We start from the raw sequence: 22415 nt of genomic DNA on the forward strand, positions 1-22415 counted from the left end.
CATCATACCAATTGTTGTTAAAAAACAAGATCATGTGCTAGTAAATTTTAAAAAGTATTTGCTTCTTTGGAATTTTTTTTTTACTTTTCGAATAAAATGGGTCGGCCAGGCGATGGGAAACGAAACATTTTATTGGGATGACCTAAATGCGTCCATTCGTTATCATGGATTCAGGTAAACAGGATGAGGTGCTGGTAGTTACACCCCACAAATAATGAAAAAGATCCGAGCCGAGGACGGGACTGACACCAAGCCGTCCACCAACGACACCACGGCTTCGCTACGAACACGGGCGGCAGGAAATTCCGCTTGCTTGACTCAAAATCCACAGTCAGTAAGGGGACCAAGCATTCCCCTCTATCCCTAAAAAGGGAAGCTGTAAAGCCCTCAAATAAGGAAGACCGGAGAAAAACAACCACAGGCAGTACGAAGAAAGACGTGCATGCAAAATCACCAGAGAAAAGCGCGCCAAAAGACGGCAGTGGTTCACAACGCACACCAGCAATTGAAAGCGGCTGTTCTTCAGGAAAAGGAAGCAACAAAAATTACTTTGTGAATTTGTACCTTCTAGGGGTGAAAATAAATTTCATTCATGTCCACAAAACGAGATTCTTGTCCCTCTAAGGGGTTCCTTTCAAAATTTCTGACCAGCATCCCAACAAGTCTATCTAGTTATCAGATAAGCCTTCGCTTTTAACTAACAATACTGCCACAGTAATTATCAGACCACTCATTGCCATCGTGTAGCCGCTTTTGGCCTTTTGCTAGAACCTAGCTACAACGTACAAGTACCAATGTTAACGGCGCCCCGAGATCTGCGGTAACCACTGTACTATAGTTACTGTACAGTAAAGCAAACATGCTATCTCTGACGATTGAGTGACTTGGGAACAAATAAGTCAGAAATGAATATTCTCAAATAGAAAAAAGATCCTCGCAGGTTGCGAAAAGAAAGCCTGAAAAAACTTCAGGCTTGAACGGGATTCGAACCCATGACCTCTGCGATGCCGGTGCAATGCGCTACCGACTGAGCTATCAAGTCAACTGGGAGCTGGTCGTATTGTGGGTTCGTAATATACCCGTGACGGATGAATAATAAATGTAAATATACGAAACATATATTTTGAATTGCGGATGAAAGATCAAATAGAAGAAAGATCCTCGCAGTTACTACGCAACTTAAGCAATGAATATTTTGACGGCATGATGTGGAGGGTCGCGTGTTGTCATGGGATACCTTGGGACTATTTAGCTGTTTGGCGGGGGATTCTAGTCATTCTGTCAGTCAGTCTCCTTGTTTGCTATTTTTTTTTCGTTCAAGTTTTGCTTTACAAGGGTTTTCTAGTGCAATTTTGTCAGCGTGTTTTTTGTAACTTTTCCTTGGGGTCCGGTGCCACTGCATTAGATGGGGAGTTCGTTTTCACGACTGTTTTTTTTTTGGCCACTTCTAAAGTTTTTCGAATCTGGCGTGGTACAATTTGAAGGCTTTTGAACCAATACATGTATATTTTATTTTTCAAGTGGAATTTGCAATGATCCAGTTCATGTCGTTGCAATAGGTTACACTCTTCAGATGACTGGATGACTCTTTCTAAATAAACTATTTACATTGAATGTTTCGTGTTAGAGAAATTTAATTTGTTTTGTATTTAGCTGATTCTTCAGCTTAACAAGTAAAACAGTCGCAGCTTCACTGTTTTCCTATCCTTCACTATCAGAACACTTGCATGGAGGCAACCGTTACTTTCTCTGTTGACATTAATTCAATTTTGTACAAGTTCTTTTCATTTCTACCCAGTATCAAACGACACGTCTCGGAAATGCTACTGCTTTTGTAGTTCTCTTCTTAAAATGCAAACCAGCGTGAATAAATTGACCAATTCTACAAGAGACTATCCCTAGATTACCGTCACGTGATCTGTAATGGGGCAACAAAACAACGAAGCGAATAAGCCTTGGAGTAAATTAAAAATAATTGTCATATCAATGTCATAGACAAGAAAAGCGCCTTTTGGATACAGCAACAACACAAAATAGCTCTTAGTCACGTGGTGTTGAGAGGGACAATGGTCTCTGATACCGTATAACTTTGACTAGGTGCAGTCTGCGATCGTAAAGCAGCCGGAGCCGTGTGTGCGAAAGGTGTCTCAGAAGCGCAGCTTGAACCCTGGTTACGAATCGGTTGCCGAAGTCCAACCCCCGGCTTCCCGTGTTGCGCCTCGTCGGGTTCATTCCAAGCAAGTAACGGAGCTGTCCGACGTTGCGACGGAGGAGCCGAAGCTGCCCGAAACTGTCTTCGCCTCAGTCCCAGATTTGACCTCACGTGGATCGGTTCGGTCTCGTTAAAAAGACATGTTGTTCTTGAAGATGACGGATAATCTGAACGATAAGTGGATGTAGGGTTCGGACATTCATTTCCTCGCCACGTTATTATATCTCGGGTGCTTTTTGTGTGTTGTGATTCACCAGGATGGAGATATTTACGTTTGCCCATTCCCTGAAACATAAAAGAAAATGGAAGTTAAATCTTCTTAACCGTTTCAACCACACCTTCGTGGCAAAATACACTCTGTTTTTTTCATAAGAACCTTTTTTATACGAAAATCGAGGCTGAGATTAACCAAAATTTTAAGAAGGTATTAAGAACATTCCTCAGGCTGAGAGTCGATTAAAAACGTTTTTATTTTGCTAAACTTTATATAAAATCAAGGTAACAAATGTAAATTAACCAAAATACTTAAGAGCATGTTTTGTATAACATTGACAATGGTGAAACACATCTCGGTTTGTCATAATCAGCAGCTCTTGATACCATATCTCAGCAGGCAATGCACTTTGATAGGTTTAATCTCCTGGTCACGTCGTCATTGATTTACTGAAATACATGTAGTGTACACCATGTAATTTAAAAACATCTTAAGAACGTTTTCAGCCTCAAATCGCAAAAAAATGTAAGAACATTCAGCCTCAGCTGACTCTCAGCTCCAAAATTAGATGTTAATTCTTATAAAAAAAACCAGAGTGCACTCCTTTCTGCTTTGTGATTTTGCAGTACGTTTTGTCCTCTTTCCATCTCCTGAAAAAGTTTCCACTGAACCTGCGATCAGGCCCAATTCAGTTAGCAGTGATCTTATTTCCTCTTACTATACTCGAACAGGACCCACCAAACCACAAAAAATATGGTGTTCTCTGCCTGCACCCCCTTTCCTCAACCGCAAAGGTGTCTTTATTGCATAACTATCCCTTTAGTCAATTCAGTAAGAGATGACAATGAGATTCAAACCTCACTTTTATTGCTTATCTAGCAATGCTGACTCTTGCTAGCTGAATTTGATTTGTCTTGTTTCTTTGTGTTCTGTTAAACGGACCCATATAATTTGCAGTAGAGGTAAAAAAATCCAACGTCCATTCGTCCTTGTTCCAATCCCACCTCCCTATCCTCCCCCAACTAAAGGCCTGTGTACATGTGCAATTTTTGCCACACTTTTTAAGTGCAGTTTCAAATGAACTCAGTGCAAAACCAGAGGCAATTTCAGCACGACTTAATTGTCACAGCAATATCGCAAGATGTTTCCAACATGTTTGAAACTTGATACAAACTTCCAGAGTTTCTTGGAAAACATAAAGCAATGTTGCACTGGGAAATTGCAGTGAAATCAGAGCTGGTTTACATGTGCAATTTGAAGTCGCAATGTTTCCACAAGAAAAAATTGCAGTTAAGCCCCGTCTACACGAGCAATTTTTATGCGGCTGTATGTGGCAATTTTCATTTGCCTGTGTACAGTAGATGGCTTGACAAATATTTGTTGTTAATTTGCGTCAGTAATAATTTGCACAGCGGAGATGTCCATGGAAAGGCAAAAAGCAAGATGCCGCCATGCTGGATGCGCAAATGTTAGGGACTGTAGGGACTGGGTTCTACAGATGACGTTGAAAAAATTGTCACAATTTATGTGCCATCTCGTCGACACGAACAGTTTTTTTATGTGGCAATTTTTATTTGCCACATAAAAACTAACACGCCAGCTTTTCAGCAAAATTATGCAGTTGTCACATAAAAATTGGTCATTTCTCATCATCTACACGGGCAAATAAAAATTGCCACATAAAAATTGCTCATGTAGACGGGGCTTTAAGGTGCATAAAATAAATTGCATGTGTATAACTACTGGCCTTAATAAGATGACTCTCCTGCATTTTACAAGACAGTATGTTGTAGCTCAATTGTATCCTTGGTTACATCATACAGTGCCCATGCCAAAACAAAGGAAAACAAAAAATTGGACCAAGGAAAAAAAATTGAACCACAACATATGTTGAGTAAACATGAATGAAAAACAACCTACCATTCCAAAATATGTTTCAAGATCTCCCATATCACTGTGAGCATTTCTGTTGTCATGCCTGGAGAAAAGATGCCTGTTGGATCTCTCCTGTAAAATAAAAAAAATCTTTAAACTTAGTGCAAACAAAAAAGAGATATCAAGCCATGCCAGTAGAGATGACTTTCTCAAGCAAACATCACTGTAAGCTGTAAGCTGTCCAGTGAGGGGCCCATTTCTCAAAATTCCTGATAACTTACCTGGCCCGATAAGTATATTTTTAGATGCTTTTTTGCCAACTACAGGCAATTGGTACTTGGGCAATCTTTTCATAGAATTATAAACATTTTAAAATTTAGTATTCAAAGCTAATAATAATTGACTTCTGTTGAGAAACATTTATCACCAAAGACACTTATACAGGCCCGTTAAGTTTTCGGGATCTTCCAGAAGCGGACCCCTGGACCTGATCTCTAAGGCAGTTGTCTGACCTTCACAGCCGTCATCACTTCCTCCCCCACCGTACCAAGGGAACGCTTTGCATGATGAGCCCAAACAACGGCTGTGAAAGAGACTTCTAAGCTAGAGACTATCAGAGGCATATACCCCACCCAATAAGGCAGACAGATAGACTTGCTTTAAAGAGAGTTGACCCTGTTAAACACTGGAATTAAATCAATTTTGGCACAGATTTTACTTACTACTTACAAAAACGAAACAAATAAATATTTTTATTGCCAAAATCTTCTAAGACAGGTCATATAATGGAGCAGTTTTCCAGGCTTTATCGCTGGTATGTCAGCATCAAGTGAGATGTAGCCTTTAGGGGCAGTGAGTTCTTATGGGCCTGTAATGGGCTGTTAACTTTGCTGAAGGTATTAGTTATAATTTTTTTTAACTTTCTTTGACCATGAAAGGAAAAAAAATCAATCAGCTACATATACCTAATGAATTTGAAGCTAAATATACATTATTGAATTTTTATTTTATTAATTTTTGGTTTGTCATCATAATGCTTATTCTTATTTTGATTCTTTTTTTTTTTCAATCAATATCAGATCGTGCCGACTGTTTTGGACAGAACATGAACATGAACATACAATTTTTTTTAGACTGGTGAACTAAAGTTCGAAAAAAAATTAAATATACTTTTAATTGATGATGTTCGCTAATCAGTCGTTTACACAGCGATAAAAATTCTGATATTTTCTATTTTTGTTTCCGTTCAATATTTTGATTTTGGATACAGAGACGAAGACCACGGGAAGACTAATTTTGAGCCAAAATGAAGTTCTTTAGACTTAAGTATACTTTTTAACAACATTTACACTTCCGCTTTTCGTTTTAATTAAGTTTAGCGAGCCATCTCACTGAGGCGCTGTCGACAAGCTATTATAGCATACCTAGATACTGACTGCACCAGTTTTTGAAGTGATGTACCTTAGATCCCTGAAAACAATCTTTTCCAAATGCATGCAGTTAACATTCTGTGATGTAGCGAACTTTGTAGTCATCGCTTCCAGTTTGTTTACACTGATCAATTACCAGCTGTTATCAAGTTATCGAATTGTTAAACTTGATATACCTACCGCTGCATTATTGAGAAATTTCTGCGGAGGACACGGCTTCGCTCTGTGTCGATAAGGAATTGTAAATTCTGAACGCGCTTTGCTTCTAAAGTGTCCATGGAAACCTGTAGGAAACTAGAGAATTCAAAGTGTTCTTTAGCACTGTCATGATTCATCAGTCGGCGAAGACCTACAATTAAGCACAAATTTTTGGTCTCAAACACAATTTGTTCGTCTCAAAACTCACCCAGGTGCCCCGAATGTTATATGTGCTTGTCATATTTAAGTTCCTTTGGTAACAGAACAACTGAAAATCCCTTCTCGAGTTTCAAGTTTCAGAATCATTCGCCATAGCTGTTCCTCATAGCGAAGCGGTGATCAACTTGTTGTGTTCGTTACCACGGAACCCACACGGTACGGTTGTAATTGGTCATTTGCATAAAACGTCATAATGTTATTGGTGAAATTATTGCAACCTCGTTCCCAGGGTCTCTCTTCTTCCCGCCCCAGCGAGAGAGAGAGAGAGACCCTGGGTGAAGCTGGTCACGTGGCACCCAAAATCTGGGTGCTTGACACAATTAGCCTTTAGGGAGGGGTAGTAAAGTATGCAGTTGTTGCTTTCTCAGAAGGACGGAGAAGACAGCCACGAACTTTACGACAACAAGCGATTTTACAACCAAGCATTTCTACATCGCACACTCACTTGAGACCTGGAAGAGGTTCACGTTTCTTCCACTCAGGTAGAGTGTTGTTAATCCAAAAGAATTATTTTAAGAACAGTCGTTTCGGGACGCCAGAGGGAAACCGACAGACGATGGGGGATGCTTGAGTCAAAACCTAAACAGGCATGGTGATTAGAACAGAAGTATCGCTGGCTTTACGCCTTTTAACAGAGCTCCAAATGGGGTGAAATGGGAAAGAAGATCAATTTTAGTATTGTCGAATGGAACACCAAGAATTTTCGGCAATAGAATGTGAGCGGGCGAAGTGCTCAGAAATACCAACGGACTGAAGCAAGCCGCGTGTGAATATAATTCAAAGGTACTTTTCATCTTAGTTTATTCCCTATGGACTTTAAGACGTAGTTAAACGAAAAATATTGAGCTCAGAGCGCTGATTGTGATCGAAAACAATGTATTTATTCACAGGAAATCGGTGACCAAATATATATTCAATGTTGTGCTTCGCGAATTACATGTAAATAAACAGAATACTGAACAAGAAGAATGTATTTGTATTTTCTTGAGTGATGAATCATTAATAATGCTGTTACTGAAAGAATTTTTTATGAACTACATTTCATCTTATAGAGCAAAAGATGTAAGACTTACTTATTACCGCAGTTTAAGCTCGAATAAATGCTTTTTCTGGCACAATTCATGGAATCAGTTCCAACTAGTGTAGAGTTTATGATCAACCTCTGCTTCATTGACCGTTTGAAATTCCTTAGATTGTACTTAATATACGATTTTTGCAGACGGTATGAAACTGCGCCAAATCTCTCGCATTTTGCTTGCTTAAAATCGCACCCGCTTGAAAATCTCTGATCGACTCTTGCGAATAAAATAATTGAGCGAGTATACCCCGACTGGGGAGAAGTTTGTCGTGTGCTGTCACGTGACCAGGTTCACCCAGGGTCTCTCTCTCTCTCGCTGGGGCGGGAAGAAGAGAGACCCTGGGAACGAGGTTGAAATTATTGGTGATAATTAACAGTCCCTTGGTAAATCAACCAATTGAATTCAGCGCGCGCCAGATAATTTATGAACACTTCGCGCGCGCCAAACAAAACAATCCACTCCTTCAAAAGATATATCATATCATTACAGAAAACAAAAATTTCAGCTGAATATTGTTTTTACTAACTCCCAACTGCGTCACAATGCGTTCATTCCTCGACGACCCTTTGTTTTCCGCTTTCCAGGCCTAAGTCACGAAACACGCGATTTCATTTATCAGTCTCGATTTTTAGAACACGCGCGTCTCGAAGGGTGCACAACAAGAAGTGTATAGCTCTTAAATAGTAGCAGAGCACTTTTGACTCCCTTATACAATGTTTTAGAGAACGAATAAGAACTTTCAGGAATTTTGAACAGCTTTATTTGTACCCACTGGCGCCTGCTATATTCTTTCTGACTTCCTTTCTTTGCGCGACGCGCGCGCGTGTACCGTGTGTAGCGCGCACGGGCTAATCGAAAAAGGCGGGAAACTCGCTGCAGCCGATGCGGCTGTCAAAACCTTTATTTTCCAGAATTTAGCAACGAACGAAAGGCAATATAACATTTTTCCATATATTTTCATTGTGGTGCATATTTCTTTTCATCTTAGCCATCGAAGGACAAGCAAATTACAAAAAGAGTATAGCTTCACTAACATCCTAAAAAGCGGTGAGCATTTTGCCGTGGACTGTTGACATTTTGTCGCGCTTGCAGCCTCTTGTTGAGGACGGCCACCATCACATCCAAAGTCTCCAAACTTTTTCTTCAAATGCAGAACGTTTTTCCTGCTCGTGAATTATACAATTCAAATCCTTGGTAAGTGCCATGAGTTATAATTATTTGAAATTTTGCTGGCCTGTACGACAGAATTGTAATTGTAAGCTTATATACCAGCCAGTTTATCTTCTCCTGAAAACCCAACAAAATCGGAAATCTACCGGAGAAGAAGAGGAAGGGTTTTATTCAGTTTTGCTACTTTACGTTAAACTTGATAATGTTAAATTACCATTATTTTTAAAAAAATCAGTAGTTTTTCCCAACACATTTTCACCGTAACATGACTCAATTCCTTCACTTGAAAAAAAAAAGAGAGAAGAAAATGGTAAAAGCAAGCTCCGGTCAATAATTTGACTGGAGTCTACAACCCAGCAAAACGATGTTTCTAAAAATGTACTGATCATTTTATGCGACAATACCGTGTTGATGAACTGGTAACTGAGTCAAAGGTTTTGCTTTTCCGGTGGGATTGATTTGAGATTATCAGCTGGGTGCACAACAAGAAGTTTTGTAATAAGCTTAATTTGCTAAAAAGAAGTTTTCAAATAGCAATTTTATCGCCGGAAAATAGTTAAAAAGGCAGTTGTTTATAAGAGTAAGTTTAATCCGGAAACCTCTAATGGGTTCCTCAGTTACTCTGAATACGAGCCAAATCCTTCCTTGAAAACTGCGTCGCATTTATGCTGACAAACAACTAGTCTACCATGCAGAAATATCCACCAGCAAATATTATTTTTTAAGGAAAACCTATAGTTTCACAGTGTTATCCGACTAAAGTAAGATATTTTAAACCCGGTACCTCCTAATATGGTCTAATATGTAGGTACTGATTTTTGCGCAGTTCATGACTATGTGGGAAAAGCAGATAGTAGCAAGGGCTATTGGAATCGAAAAAGAAACTGATTGGGGGAATCCAGGCATTGTTTAGAGATAAGCTTAATTGACCGGCCATATTAATTTTTTAAATAGCTTTAAGATACTAAACAGTTAAGGATATTTTTCCAAATTAAAGCTTAATTATCTCTAAAAGATGCGTCCCAATTTTCTTTCTGGATTTCAATAACACTTGCTAAAATCTTTATTTCCCGCAGAGTCATAAGCTGCGCAAAAATATTTTAATTATTATTAGTAGGCACAAGAGTTTCTCCAGCCATCCTGACATGCGCAGAACGTTTGTGCAGAAGCAAAAGGACGCAGTATTTTATAGTCGACGTCGTTGCTTTTCTCCAGCCATACTGAGAAAACTTGACAAATTTTTTAAGACTTTTAAAGTAACACTACAATGGACTAGCATCTGCTACGTTCCGTTCATATCACAGAAATCGAAGCTCTTTTAAAAAGGGCTAAGAGAGGATGTCATGTATCTTACGTAATGACTGTTTTCTTGTATTTCTACTGATTTTTTTTTCACGCAGCCGCGAAATGTGGGACAGCGAGCAGCTAAGTCAAGCAGGCGCTTCATGTTCACAAGGCTCACAAAACAGCTCGTCTGATCTGTTTTCTCAGTCAAGGATGAGCCAGCTGAAAGGTTTTAGCTCCTTTGATGTTTGGTCGCAACAGGCTAATTCACAACAAGTACCTGAGGTATTGTGAAACATAGTTAGAATAGCATGCATATATGTGAAAACGAAACAAGAAATTGGAAATATCAGTCATCCCTTAAATAGTTTTAGTTAATGCTAGATCCTCCTTTTTACATTGTTTTCTTTCCTCTTTTCACAAGTGTTTCATATTGGTACACTTGGGGAGCAGGGATGGCACAGTGGTGAGAGCACTTGCCTCCCACCAATGTGGCCCAGGTTCGATTGCCGAACTCGACGTCATATGTGGGTTGAGTTTGTTGTTGGTTCTCGTCCTTGCTCCGAAGGTTTTTCTCCGGTTTCTTCGGTTTTCCTCCTTCCACAAAAGCTAACATTTCCAAATTCCATATCGATCTGGAATCCGAGGGCCACAGATTTGTCAGCCGTCAGACTGTTAAGTCTCACCTTCGTTAAACAAAGTTGATTTATTAATTTTAATTGTTGCAGGCCAGCTTGGATGGAATAATTACCTCCTCAACATCTCTCAGTTATATAAAAATATTTACGCTGTGTATAAAGAATTTTTTTTTTTTTACTGTTTAATGAACCTTAGAAATGATCATGAAGGAGATGCTCAAAAACTTATGTGTGGTATATCGATTTTATATTTATAAATAAGTTGTGCTAATTAATAAAGAGAAATACTTGCCCTTGTCTTTAAATTAACTGAACGGGGAAAAATAAGAAGGAATAACAAATTTTAAAAACAATTTTCACCAATTGACTCTTCTAGCATCTTTTTCTCGCCACTTGCTACACGTTAGCAACTTGAGGGAGAGTCCCACTCTGTCTCTACCCACTCCCCCACCTACAAAGTTATTTGTGTGTCAGATCGGAGAAAGAAGAAGTCTTTCTCTGTAGCATGACAGCCATAGGTATTAAAACACATGAAGGAACGTCTTCGTTATGTTTTAATACAGTTTTTAATTGGTTAAATTATAGATTAAGTACAGGTATTTAGAATAGGTTAAGTATAGGTTTATAGATTAAGTACACGGTTTAATTTTTGCTCCTGGGAGATTTGGCTACTCAAGAGATAAGCATGTGATGCCACTGGCTGGAGCAGCATGGATAATTTTAACTTGTTTTAACTTCGTTATATCAGGACGAACCAGTAAAATATTACATGAAGTACATGACGAAGCCTCCACTGTTTTCATCTGAATCTGAACGCCAGCCTCAGAAGAAACAGCAGCCTCAGACAACCAGTTACAAAGAACTGATTGAAATTCAGAAGAAAAAGACGGTAGAGAGAGATGACAGGTAGGTTTAAATGCAATCATGATGTTTCTGTTCTTGAAGACGGAAACATTAATTTTACTACATGCTACGCCACTCAAATGATTCATGGCAGATATAAGGGAGGAGAGTGATTAATGAAGAGAGGGCTAATACATAAACTCACACATTAGATACAATAACATCCATTATTATTAATAAATTCTTTTAGCTTGGGAAAAAGCTCTCTTAGGAATGAAGGAAGTGAGAAAGGGCAGGAAAGAGCCAGCTCTCCACGCCCTCCCCCTGTAACATAGCTTGCTCGTCACTTTCTCGTCATAACACACTGGATCCGCTCTTGTGATGAACATCTTGGTATTAATATATTTTCCTCTTCCGCAAACTGAAACCGTTCTGGAGGTTTTACGTACGTTTTTGTTTATATTTGTCTTACAGGGATGTGCTTGATAGCTTTATATCTCTACTGAAAGACTATACAAAAGAGGTACGTTTCAGCTGACAAAATGATACAGGATATAAATATCATCTTTTACCTAGAATATGAAATAAAACTGAAAAATGACACGAAAAACTTGCACGTGTACCTTAATGATTAGCTTACATGACGTGAAATGCATTCAAAGAACAAAAATATTACTTCAATTATTTTGCCAATTAAATTAGTTTCATGAAATTATTACTTTTTAGCATCAGCGACCACAGCGAGGCATAGAGCTATACATAATTTAAAACGTGCTTTGAAACTGTTTTTTATTGGTGATAGGTGAAAACGGCAATGGATTCTTTCAAGGATAGTATTGATACCACACTTGCCACCAAAGCAGAAGAAGTTGCTACAGCTGCAAGCCAGTCAGCTGATCTTATAAAGAAATGTAAGGAACCCTCTATAGTATATCCTTTTGTTTTCTTTTCGATTCTCTTGATCACGGATTTAGTTGATAATTCAAAGTGGGTTTATCTATTTGCAGTGAAAGACGACTTGTTGGAAAGTTTTGGATGCCTAAGGAAGGATCTTAAGGAAAACGAAGAGTTAAAAGAAGTCATATCTAAGGTAACTCCGGACGAGTAATTCAAGTGAGTTGCAACTCGGTGTAGTGTTTTTGAATGGGAAGAAGGGCGGTGTAATTCCGACATTTCATGATCATTCAATTAGCGCAGCAAGCACTACTGATAGTTTTAGCTTTTAGTTCCAAGAAGCTTGTGGCTGTGTAACAAAAAGGACGTGCATTTAAAGACTGCTTTACTCGTAGAGTCAAAACTGAAGGAGAGAAAAGTATACAACTGATCATATGAATATTTTAGTTGAATTACCCGCTCTGAGAAAGAAGCCTTTGAGCCAAGAAGATCAGTCAAGAATGAACTGCACATGTGCTACTCAACTGTTTTATCCTAGCACGCAGGCTGTTAAAAACAAAATGGTAAATTGGTCAGCTTTGTCTTAAATTATCTCGTTAAAATCAATCAAAAGTAATGAGGCTGTGAGAAATATTTTTTTTCGGAAGTTCGAATTAGCCGCAATATGCGAATGCGCTGACTGTCTAAATCTTATCTTGCCGTGGTTGCTGTAACTTTGAAGTGATCTTTTAAACTAATAACACTAATTTTGTTTCCAATTTTCTCCGCAGCAAAATGAAAAGATATTTGAAAAAGAATCACAAATTAAGATGCTCCAAGCTCAGCTGGAGGATTGTCGTGCACGAGAATTGAAATCCATGGAAAAACATGAAAAATTCATGGAAAGAGAAGACAAGCTGCTGCAGAAACTAGATGAGATCAGCAACAGACAAGTCACTCTTCCCTCTAATAAACTTTCCACTGCCCAAAATGTCACCTACGACCAAGCTTCTGAGAGTTTTCAAAACTACAACGAGATGCGTCTTCCTCAGGGACCGCCAAGAATGGGCTATCAGTCTCAGCTTGCATGGGACAGTGCTGAAGTATCTAGATCTACAAGGTTGCATCACATGCATAATCAGATACAGCCTGTGCCTCCGCACTCTTATGTCCAAAATGCAACAGCAGAGGTCTTGAACGCCAACGTGCAAGGAGCTGCAAACCATACACAAGCTAAAACTGCCTTGAACCACCGCTTACAGCCACACTCAACACAGGACGATGCCGTTGTTCCTTGTATGACCCTCATTCAACACCAAGCTAACATGGGGTTTGCTCCAAATCAACAAAATGCCGTTCATCCCACCGCTGCGATTGCTCCAATGCGCACTCTTTCAGATGATGATGACAAGCAACCTCGTTGTCAACAGCAAGGGAACATGACCGAGTCTGTGGATATCGGGTCAAAAGGTAAGAAACACTTTTCTTATTACGATGCCTCGGACGTCAGTAACCACGTATAAAGTTGATGACCATTGTACATGAATTATTGATTGTTATTATTTTTTTCAAATTGGTGCTGTGTGTCATGTTATACTCGATCCTTATGTAACACTCCGTAATAACGCCCATGAAACCACTTTGCATTGCACGTCAACATATAGGTAGTCAAAATTTAGAAAACGCTGGGCATGGTTTTAATGGGAAAAAAAGTTGAAGCTGGAACCGTCTTACTTTTGCAACTGGTCATGTTGTTCCATTTATTACATGTTCAAAGTCAGAGTAACAAAGGTACCTTTTCTTTCATCACCAACCGATTTTTAGCTCGGATCCTAAGTGATGAAGGCGGATCTATAAGTGAAATCACAAGAGGGGTCCTTGTCTTAGTTTTCTCCTAATTTTACCGATTGCCTCTAGTGGAGGCCTCAATATTTTCTTGGTAAATCAACTTTGTTTAGTAACGGTGACACTGTTATGGTGAGAGAACTCGTCTCCCGCCAATGTCACTGGGGTTCGATTCCCGGGGATCGGCACCATATGCGGGTTGAGTTTGTTGTTGGTTCTCATCCTTGCTCCGAGACGTTTTTCTTCGGGTACTCTCGTTTCCCCTCTCCTCAAAACCAACATTACTTGCTGACGAGAGAACTCGTCTCCCGCCAATGTCACCGGGGTTCGATTTCCCGGGCTCGGCGTCGATATGCTGGTTGAGTTTGTTGATGGTTCTCGTCCTTGCTCCGAGACGAACTCTCGTTTCCCCTGTCCTCAAAAACCAACATTTTCTAGCTAAATTCCAATTCCATTCTGAATCTGAGGGCTACAGGCTTGTCAGTCGTCTCTGATCCCCTGGAATGAGCATTGGGCAGACCGCAAGAAGATTTGATTAGGGGGTATATGATCTCTCGTGATCCTTTGTGGGAAGTATTCCCTAATAATATAAGTATGGTAGAATCGTGTCTTATGTTCACGTGTTTCAGGCATTGCTCCGAGACCAGAGAAAGAAGTTGTGTTTGTTCCTGATAACGATGCAAACACACAGGAGACAAATAAAGCTCAGTTCACTTCTCCAGGAGTTCGTGTACCTTCTTTGACAAAGGCTATCTGGCCAAAACAGTCCCCCATAGCTGCTGTTCATCCACAGATCCGCGTCAAGAGAGAATCTGAAGAAGAAAAGGCAAAAGGTAAAAGCTATTTATTTCAGTGTTAAATGATCTACTGAATCGATGCCCGAGAACAATGATCTTCTCTGACTACACGACCGAACCAATGAGCGCGCATTTCCCGGGCCTGGCCCAATTTAGCTTACAGGACTGGAAAACCAGAAAATTAGACATACGTGCACGTGGCATGTTTACCATCGTATTACATACCTACACACAATCTTTCAAGAATTTCATACAGATGAACACATGCCTGCAAGTTTGAAAATGAACGAGCTAAAATAAACAGACACTGTATAGAACCAGAAGAATAAGTCCATATTTGAGCGGTGTGCCTTAGAGATCAAACCCTACACTTAATGGTATGTTAATTAAGGAGTGTTGTGATCACAGTGCCAAAGGGTTTTCTTTGCCGGCTGGATATTTCTCACCTCTACTTTCCGAAGACTATCTCTGAGACGACTACATTTTAAAATATGGGTTGTCTCGTACGATAACATTTGGCTGATTTTGGAATAAATGTGATGGTATGAATTAATGAATGTGAATGACGTATTTTATTAATGAACCTAGTTTAATGGCCTTAGGTCCCACGAGTCTCCTGTAACTCAGTGGTAGAGCATCCGAACTGGTAATCAGAAGGTCTTAGGTTCGACTCCTGATAGGAGCACTCGGATTTCCTTTTTCCTGGTATGTCTGTGTAATTCACACAATAATACATCTTTCTCATTTTGCATTTTATTGTCTTACAGCTTCTGCACCTTCATGTGCGAAGAAGGTTCGAAAGGAAGATCCTTTTGATATTTTCGTCTTTGACCTGACCTCTTCTCCAGAGGAAGAAGGCTGTGATGTCTTGAAATCCAAACCAGCGTCTTTAAAGGTGGCACCTAAGTCCCCTGTAAACAAACCGCCCATGACGAGGTCAATGACAAACACATGCGTGAATGGTGCAAACAAAGAGAAAGCTACAAAGAAAACAGCGCAATCGAGTAATCTGATTAGCCAAGGCCAACAACGAAACAAAACCACCACTAAGGGATACTTGTCTAAGAAGTTTGCTTCTGCTAAGGAAGATGGCCTTCCTGGTCTCCCACTCGAAAAAGCAATCACCGCATTCAAATGCAAAGAAACCAATAGCAGGGATGGCATAGCTCATGGGTGTAATGGTGGCACCAGCACACCCAACCGACCAGTTAAATCCCGACTGGAAAATGGGATACCGAGATCTAAAGTTGCACAAAGTGTTTTCCAGGTAATGAGTTTGTTTGAAAGCGCCTCAAGTCGGTGATTCAGTGATAAGACTTCTCCAGCCTCTTGGGTTAATTGTCTCTAAGACTAAATATCGATTTCTCATTGGTCATCTGTTGTAAGTTTAACTGGACATCTATCTCTTTCTCCTCCTTTCTTGAGCAATTGTGTCTCCTAATTCTCTTGAGTGTTCAACGGCACTTAACAAGGGGTGTTGATAATAAGTATCTGGAAACGATTTATAAACTTTGAGTTCACTTATGTACAGCCCATTTTGTTTGGGATTTGTTATTGTAACTTTTGTGAGGTCCCCGGTGTCTGTATGTGGGACCTAGTTCCCAAAATCTTTCCCTCTGCAAGATTTAAGCTTATTCATTCATTCATTCATTCATTCATTCATTCATTCATTCATTCATTCATTCATTCATTCATTCATTCATTCATTCATTCATTCATTCATTCATTCATTCATTCATTCATTCATTCATTCATTCATTCATTCATTCAGTCAGTCAGTCAGTCAGTCAGTCAGTCAGTCATTCTTTCATTTATCCGCCAATTTATCACCAATTAAGTTAGTTCGTTCATTCGTTCTTTCATTCATCCATTCACTCATTTATTTGTTCATTCGAGAGACGAAACGTAATGTATTCGTTCAGTTCACAATTTTAATATTTTCTTAGTGTTTTCTTTCAGAAATCCAAGACGTCTTTTAAACGAAATATGATCGCAGCAAAAAGGAAGCTGTCTTTTGATGCGTCGGAGCTCTTCGACGGTAGGTCTTGAATTCCTGAACGTATAGAGAAATAAAGATCTTGAAATGACTGAAAATCATACTAGCATAAACAAACGAATATAATGTTAAGCTACGAATGTTTGGTTTATCAACGCAGTTGGTAACTAAAGGTAAATTGGCCACCTTAAAGTTAAGAGATTAGAGAGTGAGCACTCGAATCTCTTTACTATGGACAATTTACCTTTAGTTATAATTATCAACTGATGATACAAACGTTCGTACTCCCCACCAACTCAGCACCCCAGTTTCTTTAGAAAAATCCCCCCTCCTTATCCTATGATGATAAATTAGCAAATGATAATTTGATTTGATTTGCCTTCCAGGTCTTGAGGATGATACAAATATTCAGCAGATCACTGAGAGCATTCGGAAACATGCACAAAGAAAAAGAGCTGCGAAAGTGCTTTGATTAAGAGAATGATTCCTTGCAATATACAGATTTATAAGTTTTTATTTATGCATTATTGGAAAAGTGAAAATGAATCAATTCTATTATATATATATATTTTTAATGTATAAAACTAAAAATTAATGAATCCATACCTATGTACACCTTAAGTTTCAATTTTCAGTGAATCGAATTTCTTCAACTTTGAAGTAGAAAAATTACCAATAAAGAAGTTCATCTAAATAGAATGCTTGACTGTGTGTCGATCTTTGCTCGAAACAGAGATTACGAGAGGTAGACGACACATCTGCCCAGACAAGAAAAAAGTTGCGTGACATCGCCCAAGGATTCCAACTTACTTCAATGTTATTTCCGGGGCATTATAATAACGTTATAGGGTAACACGCATATAGTTTATTACTCGATGAGCTAAGAGTTGATATTTCTTTCTTTCTTTCTTTCTTTCTTTCTTTCTTTCTTTCTTTCTTTCTTTCTTTCTTTCTTTCTTTCTTTCTTTCTTTCTTTCTTTCTTTCTTTCTTTCTTTCTTTCTTTCTTTCTTTCTTTCTTTCTTTTTTGATGCTGAGGTGACGAGTATTCCAAGAATATCCTGTTCCCTTTTATGTTCCCATGCTTTTTAATTTGGTTCGTCACCCGCGATCAGTAATCAAGAGGAACATTTTGGGTCATCCGGAAGTTAATTCACTCTATCCTGATTTTTCGGACCGTAAATTACAAATAAGTCTGGTACTGTAGTCAGTTCCATCAAAAGGACCCACGAAAATTTTATAGACCAATTTTCAGAAATCCTCGGACCGTAAGCTTTGTAACGTGTGTGTGGAATAAGGTCTGGTACTCAAATCAGGTTATAAGCTTTGTAGTTCCTTGGTTTTTGTATAAAGATCACAAAAAATTATATTTTATTTTGCCGGCCGAGTCACCCGCCGAAAGTGGTCAATTTTCGCGAATGCAAGCGCGCGCACACTGGGAGCTAATTTTAAGAATGGACCAATCAGAGCACGCGATCAGATGTTTTGACGACATGACGAATGACGTCGATAAGTAACAAATTTGTATAAACTCGATCCGGCCGGACGCTAGTGAGGCAATCTTAAAACTTTGAAAGGATCGTTGGCTTTTTAGCCATCGAACAAAGCTTGGTCCGACTGATCGATGGTCTCCTTAACTAGCCTTGGGCTTAAATTGAAAGCCAGAGATTCACCTCCGGCGAAGGCAGAAAGCGATGTTGTTTGCGAAGCGTTGATGGAGGAGCTTGAGTCACAAATCAAGGATGTTGAAAGGATCAATCGCGAGGTCGAACGCGAAAAAAAGAGGATGGCAAACGAGGCGGACTATTCCTGGCTAATTTCTACACCGCCAAAGTCCTTTGAAATTCCCCAAATGGAACGTCTGGTCCTTGAGCAATTAGCTTCGAAAGTACGACCTCAAGACAGCGGAAATGTGATCTCCGAGTTTAGGGACGCTGTTCAAGGCATACCGCGTGACACCAAAGAATTACCCCAAGTTATGCGATGTATAATCGAGAAAAACCTGCTAGAGCGCTCAAATAAAAGCGAGGAAACTGAATCAACACTTAGATGGATAACTAGGAGCATGTCTCAACTCAGAACGTTAACAAGTCAGTCATCAGGCAGAGTATATCCTGTTGCCGACATTGAACTTGAAGATGTTCCTCGAACAAGGCGAGTGAAAAGTATGTCTGACTTTCCCCGTTCAAGGGAGCTAAACTTGCCTGTATAATTGTGGAATAGCTTCGGTTTTCAATTTTGGTTTACAAATAGACAATCGCTCTCGTTATCTATGTCAGTTCATCACGTACGGGGCCAGTTTATCATACATGCAAATTTTTCCTGTGTCTGACGTACAAGCGAAAGGAAGTCTTCAGTACTATACAGTGAATTATTATTACATCAATTGACAAGAACGCGATCCGTCTTGTTTGATCATTGAGAACTTGAGCATATACCCGTGATACTGTTATCATGAATACAGACAGCACTTTAATTTATCATTACATCAAGGTACCCAAATTAATTAATCCCGGCTGAATTAATTCAGACGCCCAACTTTAATTATTCACCTGAAATTAATTCACTGAAGCATTCTGCCACTGAAAAAAAAATTGCGGATTTGTAACAATTTATGCATTTGATTCAGCTCATCTCATATGAAGTATGCTCGTCACGTCTAAATCAAAGCCTCTGCTGTAGTTTGTATTGTACATGTATGTTTTTATTGCCCCAAAAGATATTTCCCATACATTATTTAACTAAATTATAAATTTATAAGTATATAGTGTTAGTTACACATACTGTAGTTTGTATTATGCATTAATGTTTTCAGTGCCCCAAAATATATTTCCCTGACATTATTTAAATAAATAATAAATTTGTAAGTATGTAGTGTTAGTTACACATACTGTAGTTTGTATTGTATGTATGTATGTTTTCAGTGCCCCAAAATATATTTCCCATACATTATTTAACTAAATGATAAATTTATTACTATATAGTGTTAGTTACATATACTGTAGTTTGTATTATGGATGTATGTTTTCAGTGCCTCAAAATGTATTCCCCATACATTGTTAAAAGATAACTCGTAAGTATATAGTGTTATATTAGTTACATACTGTAGTTGGTATGAAAATAATTATTGGATGTATGGTTGACATGAGTTAATATATCAGGGTCTTCATTATATTAACAGGGCAAATAGATCAGCTGGGAGCATATCTTTGCTCAGCTGGTTTGAGCATGCCAACCAATGCTTTTTCATTAAAACAAGTTCAACTCAATTTTTTTGCTTAAGCCTGGTTCACACCATAGACATTTAATGACATAACAACATAAAGAAAAGATCGTGTTTTTTTCTTTATGTCGTTATGCTTATGTCATTGTGTTATGCTGTTCAAATTCGAGACATAAAACATCAACATAAATTTATATTTTGCATTTGCATGACTTTGCCCTTATGTAATTAATGTGTTGCTAGTGTGACCCTGAGGCTTTACCTGTGGAAACCAAAGGCATAATAAGTTGCTTGTCAGCTGGTGCTAGAAAGCTGCGAAAGGGAGGAAGATAATCAGATGGACACTGGCTTTGTGTGTGCATCTGATTCCCCTTCTCCCTTCCTGCTTTTAAGGCCTGCAATGCAGGTTAAAGCACAATTCTTCACAGTAAATGTGGCATTAAATTAAAACATAAGTCCATGAATACATTAATCAGCTGAAGATGAGTTCACCTAGAATGTGAAGTTTCATACAATAATTATTAGAGATCTGCACCAGAAGGAGAGAAATTTAGAAGTTGAAACTTTCAATTTTTACAAAGAAATGAAAATAGCCGGTGGGTTACCACTGCCACCATACATTATTTTGTAAAAATTATTGAATTCTCTGTGAATTTTTTTTAATTTGCTTGAGTTTACAACAGGTCCCTACTAAGTTAAGACACATTTCTCCTAAAATATTCAATCAAAGGAAACTGATTAGTGAACCCATATTTTTACTTAATGTAACAACTATTTAAGATGTCTACAACAATGTGATTATTTATAACATTAATTTATTATTTAACTGCTGGCAAATAAATATTTCTTTTGTTAACCGCTGGCCATTTTATGTCATTTTACTGATCGTTTCAAGTCAGTCCATTCTCAGGGCTTCATTTGAATTGTTGACCATTCTGTGAGTCAGCTGATATTTGCAAACAATGAAGTTTCTGTAGATACATACTTTTAATTTTCAAGGAAATGTTTCCAAACTTTCATGGCTTTGTGCTACTTACGAAGGCAAAGTGGTTGCCACTTGCCAGATTAGGGAGGGGAAGGAGGAAGTGGTACCTAGTTTCCCACCCCTCCTCTTCCGAGAATAAAAAGTAAAGGGGAACAGAATATGTCATACAGAGCTATGGATAAAAGGATGATTTTATCAAGGTTATGTGGCTCTCTATAAAACATCCACTTTTATAGAGACCCAACAAATTGAAACAAATTAAAACTTGTTGGCAAAGTGCATTATCAGAGTTTGCCAGTTGTGTACCATGAACCTTTAACTCATTCAAAGTGTCGACCCTTTCTTAACCCTCCTGCAGAATAGGCTATTTTACAGTTGTCTGCTTAACGACCTAGCCTTGGATGGTAAGCAAGGCTGGGGTTGACCTTGTTTTGATAAAAACCTCACTACCATCATGTGTAAATGCAAACTAGTTAGCATAAGAACAGGGTGATACATATGAAAAGCAAGGCGGTTTGTATCAAAACAAGGTCAACCCCAGCCTCGCTTACAATCCAGGGCCAGGTCACTTAGCACACAACTGTAAACTGGCCTATTTGTTTTCTCTGAGGTGGTAGAGGAAGGACCCTTATACCATTTTGTATGGAACCCCCTGGTGTGTCAGGGGTGGGGATAGGAAGATTTTTCCTATACCGGATTGATAGGTCAATTTACGGAAAAAATTTCAGCGTAAGGATTTTCTGTTAGGCCTTTCAACCCTACAAGTTCAAGATATGCCCGTCCACGAGTATAGGAACTCAAGATTTCTGTTGTGTAATGGTTGATGAGGGAACAGCTCAAAAGAGTGAACACTCTTAGGTTGCGTCCGACTTATCTAATTCCGGAGTAAGAATAAGCGGAGCAATTGTTAGATTTTCTTTAAAGTAAATTTGCCAAGACATTCCTACAAACTTTCAATGTCATACGATAGTTTAAGAGAAATGTTGTACTCCATTAACTCAGAAACCTCTTATGGGAGATTTTTTAGTAATCATTGTATGTATTCTTATTCCGGAATGGGGTCAATCGAACGCATTTAAGAATAAAAACTTGATTATTCTTTTTTCAACAAATGATAAATTTTACTACACTACATTGTTGTTTTATAGAGTTGAACCTATACGCTAGTCAAGCACCTTATTCACTACTTGCCACACCTTATGAGAAGCGTCTCCAATCATATTACAGCATTTGTCAAAGAATACCAAAAGGTTAATACTAGCAGGTATACTGTCCTTGGATCTGATAGAAAACTGGTAAAGTGCGTCACCGAAGGACCATGTCTAGCTCAACTATTTCTATATTTAAATTGCAGCGACCTTCAAGACAAAGACAGGATGGAAGCATTGATAGTAATCGTGTAAATTATTCGTATTTGTTCGCATTTCGCATGAAAGACGAATGAGAAGATAAACTATTGGTGAAGAATGAATGAAATATGTAAATATCAAGAACTGTAAACATTTCAATAAAAATGATTTGTTTTGGTACGTGAGT

At 38.7% G+C, this 22415-nt stretch overlaps 3 protein-coding genes across 6 annotated transcripts; 2 read left to right on the plus strand and 1 right to left on the minus strand.

The window, feature by feature from the left end:
* Positions 1-1484: 1484 nt before the first annotated feature.
* On the minus strand, positions 1485-6294 carry LOC146457352 (uncharacterized). Its single transcript, XM_085092140.1, has 4 exons — positions 6138-6294; positions 5912-6025; positions 4347-4433; positions 1485-2497 (listed from the first exon to the last, which is right to left on the minus strand). Exons 1-4 carry the CDS (start codon positions 6168-6170, stop codon positions 2045-2047), a joined length of 687 nt encoding a protein of 228 aa, XP_084948266.1. The 5' UTR covers positions 6171-6294; the 3' UTR covers positions 1485-2044.
* Positions 6295-8050: 1756 nt separating this feature from the next.
* On the plus strand, positions 8051-17527 carry LOC146457353 (uncharacterized). 3 transcript variants are annotated; one of them, XR_014858495.1, is made up of 11 exons: positions 8051-8421; positions 9798-9966; positions 11068-11225; positions 11637-11685; positions 11965-12073; positions 12170-12252; positions 12827-13505; positions 14510-14713; positions 15445-15944; positions 16624-16715; positions 17060-17527. XR_014858495.1 is itself a non-coding variant. In XM_085092052.1 (11 exons), exons 2-11 carry the CDS (start codon positions 9895-9897, stop codon positions 17143-17145), a joined length of 2019 nt encoding a protein of 672 aa, XP_084948178.1. In that variant the 5' UTR covers positions 8051-8421; positions 9889-9894; the 3' UTR covers positions 17146-17525. The 3 variants fall into 3 exon arrangements, 2 of the variants coding, with proteins under 2 accessions (XP_084948178.1, XP_084948177.1); XM_085092052.1 differs by having other exon boundaries at positions 9889-9966; positions 16637-16715; positions 17060-17525; XM_085092051.1 differs by having other exon boundaries at positions 8052-8421; positions 16637-16715; positions 17060-17523.
* Positions 17528-18180: 653 nt separating this feature from the next.
* Positions 18181-22385, plus strand: LOC146457354 (protein RD3-like). Of its 2 annotated transcripts, none has more exons than XM_085092158.1 (2): positions 18181-18825; positions 22234-22385. In XM_085092158.1, the coding sequence occupies exons 1-2, from the start codon at positions 18296-18298 to the stop codon at positions 22280-22282; spliced, it is 579 nt and encodes a 192-aa protein (XP_084948284.1). In that variant the 5' UTR covers positions 18181-18295; the 3' UTR covers positions 22283-22385. The 2 variants fall into 2 exon arrangements, with proteins under 2 accessions (XP_084948284.1, XP_084948285.1); XM_085092159.1 differs by having other exon boundaries at positions 18181-18836; positions 22234-22380.
* The last annotated feature ends 30 nt before the right edge of the window (positions 22386-22415 follow it).

This window comes from Pavona decussata, unplaced genomic scaffold (genome assembly GCF_977016875.1).
Source record: "Pavona decussata unplaced genomic scaffold, jaPavDecu1.1 SCAFFOLD_244, whole genome shotgun sequence".
Classification (NCBI taxonomy): Eukaryota; Metazoa; Cnidaria; class Anthozoa; order Scleractinia; family Agariciidae; genus Pavona; species Pavona decussata.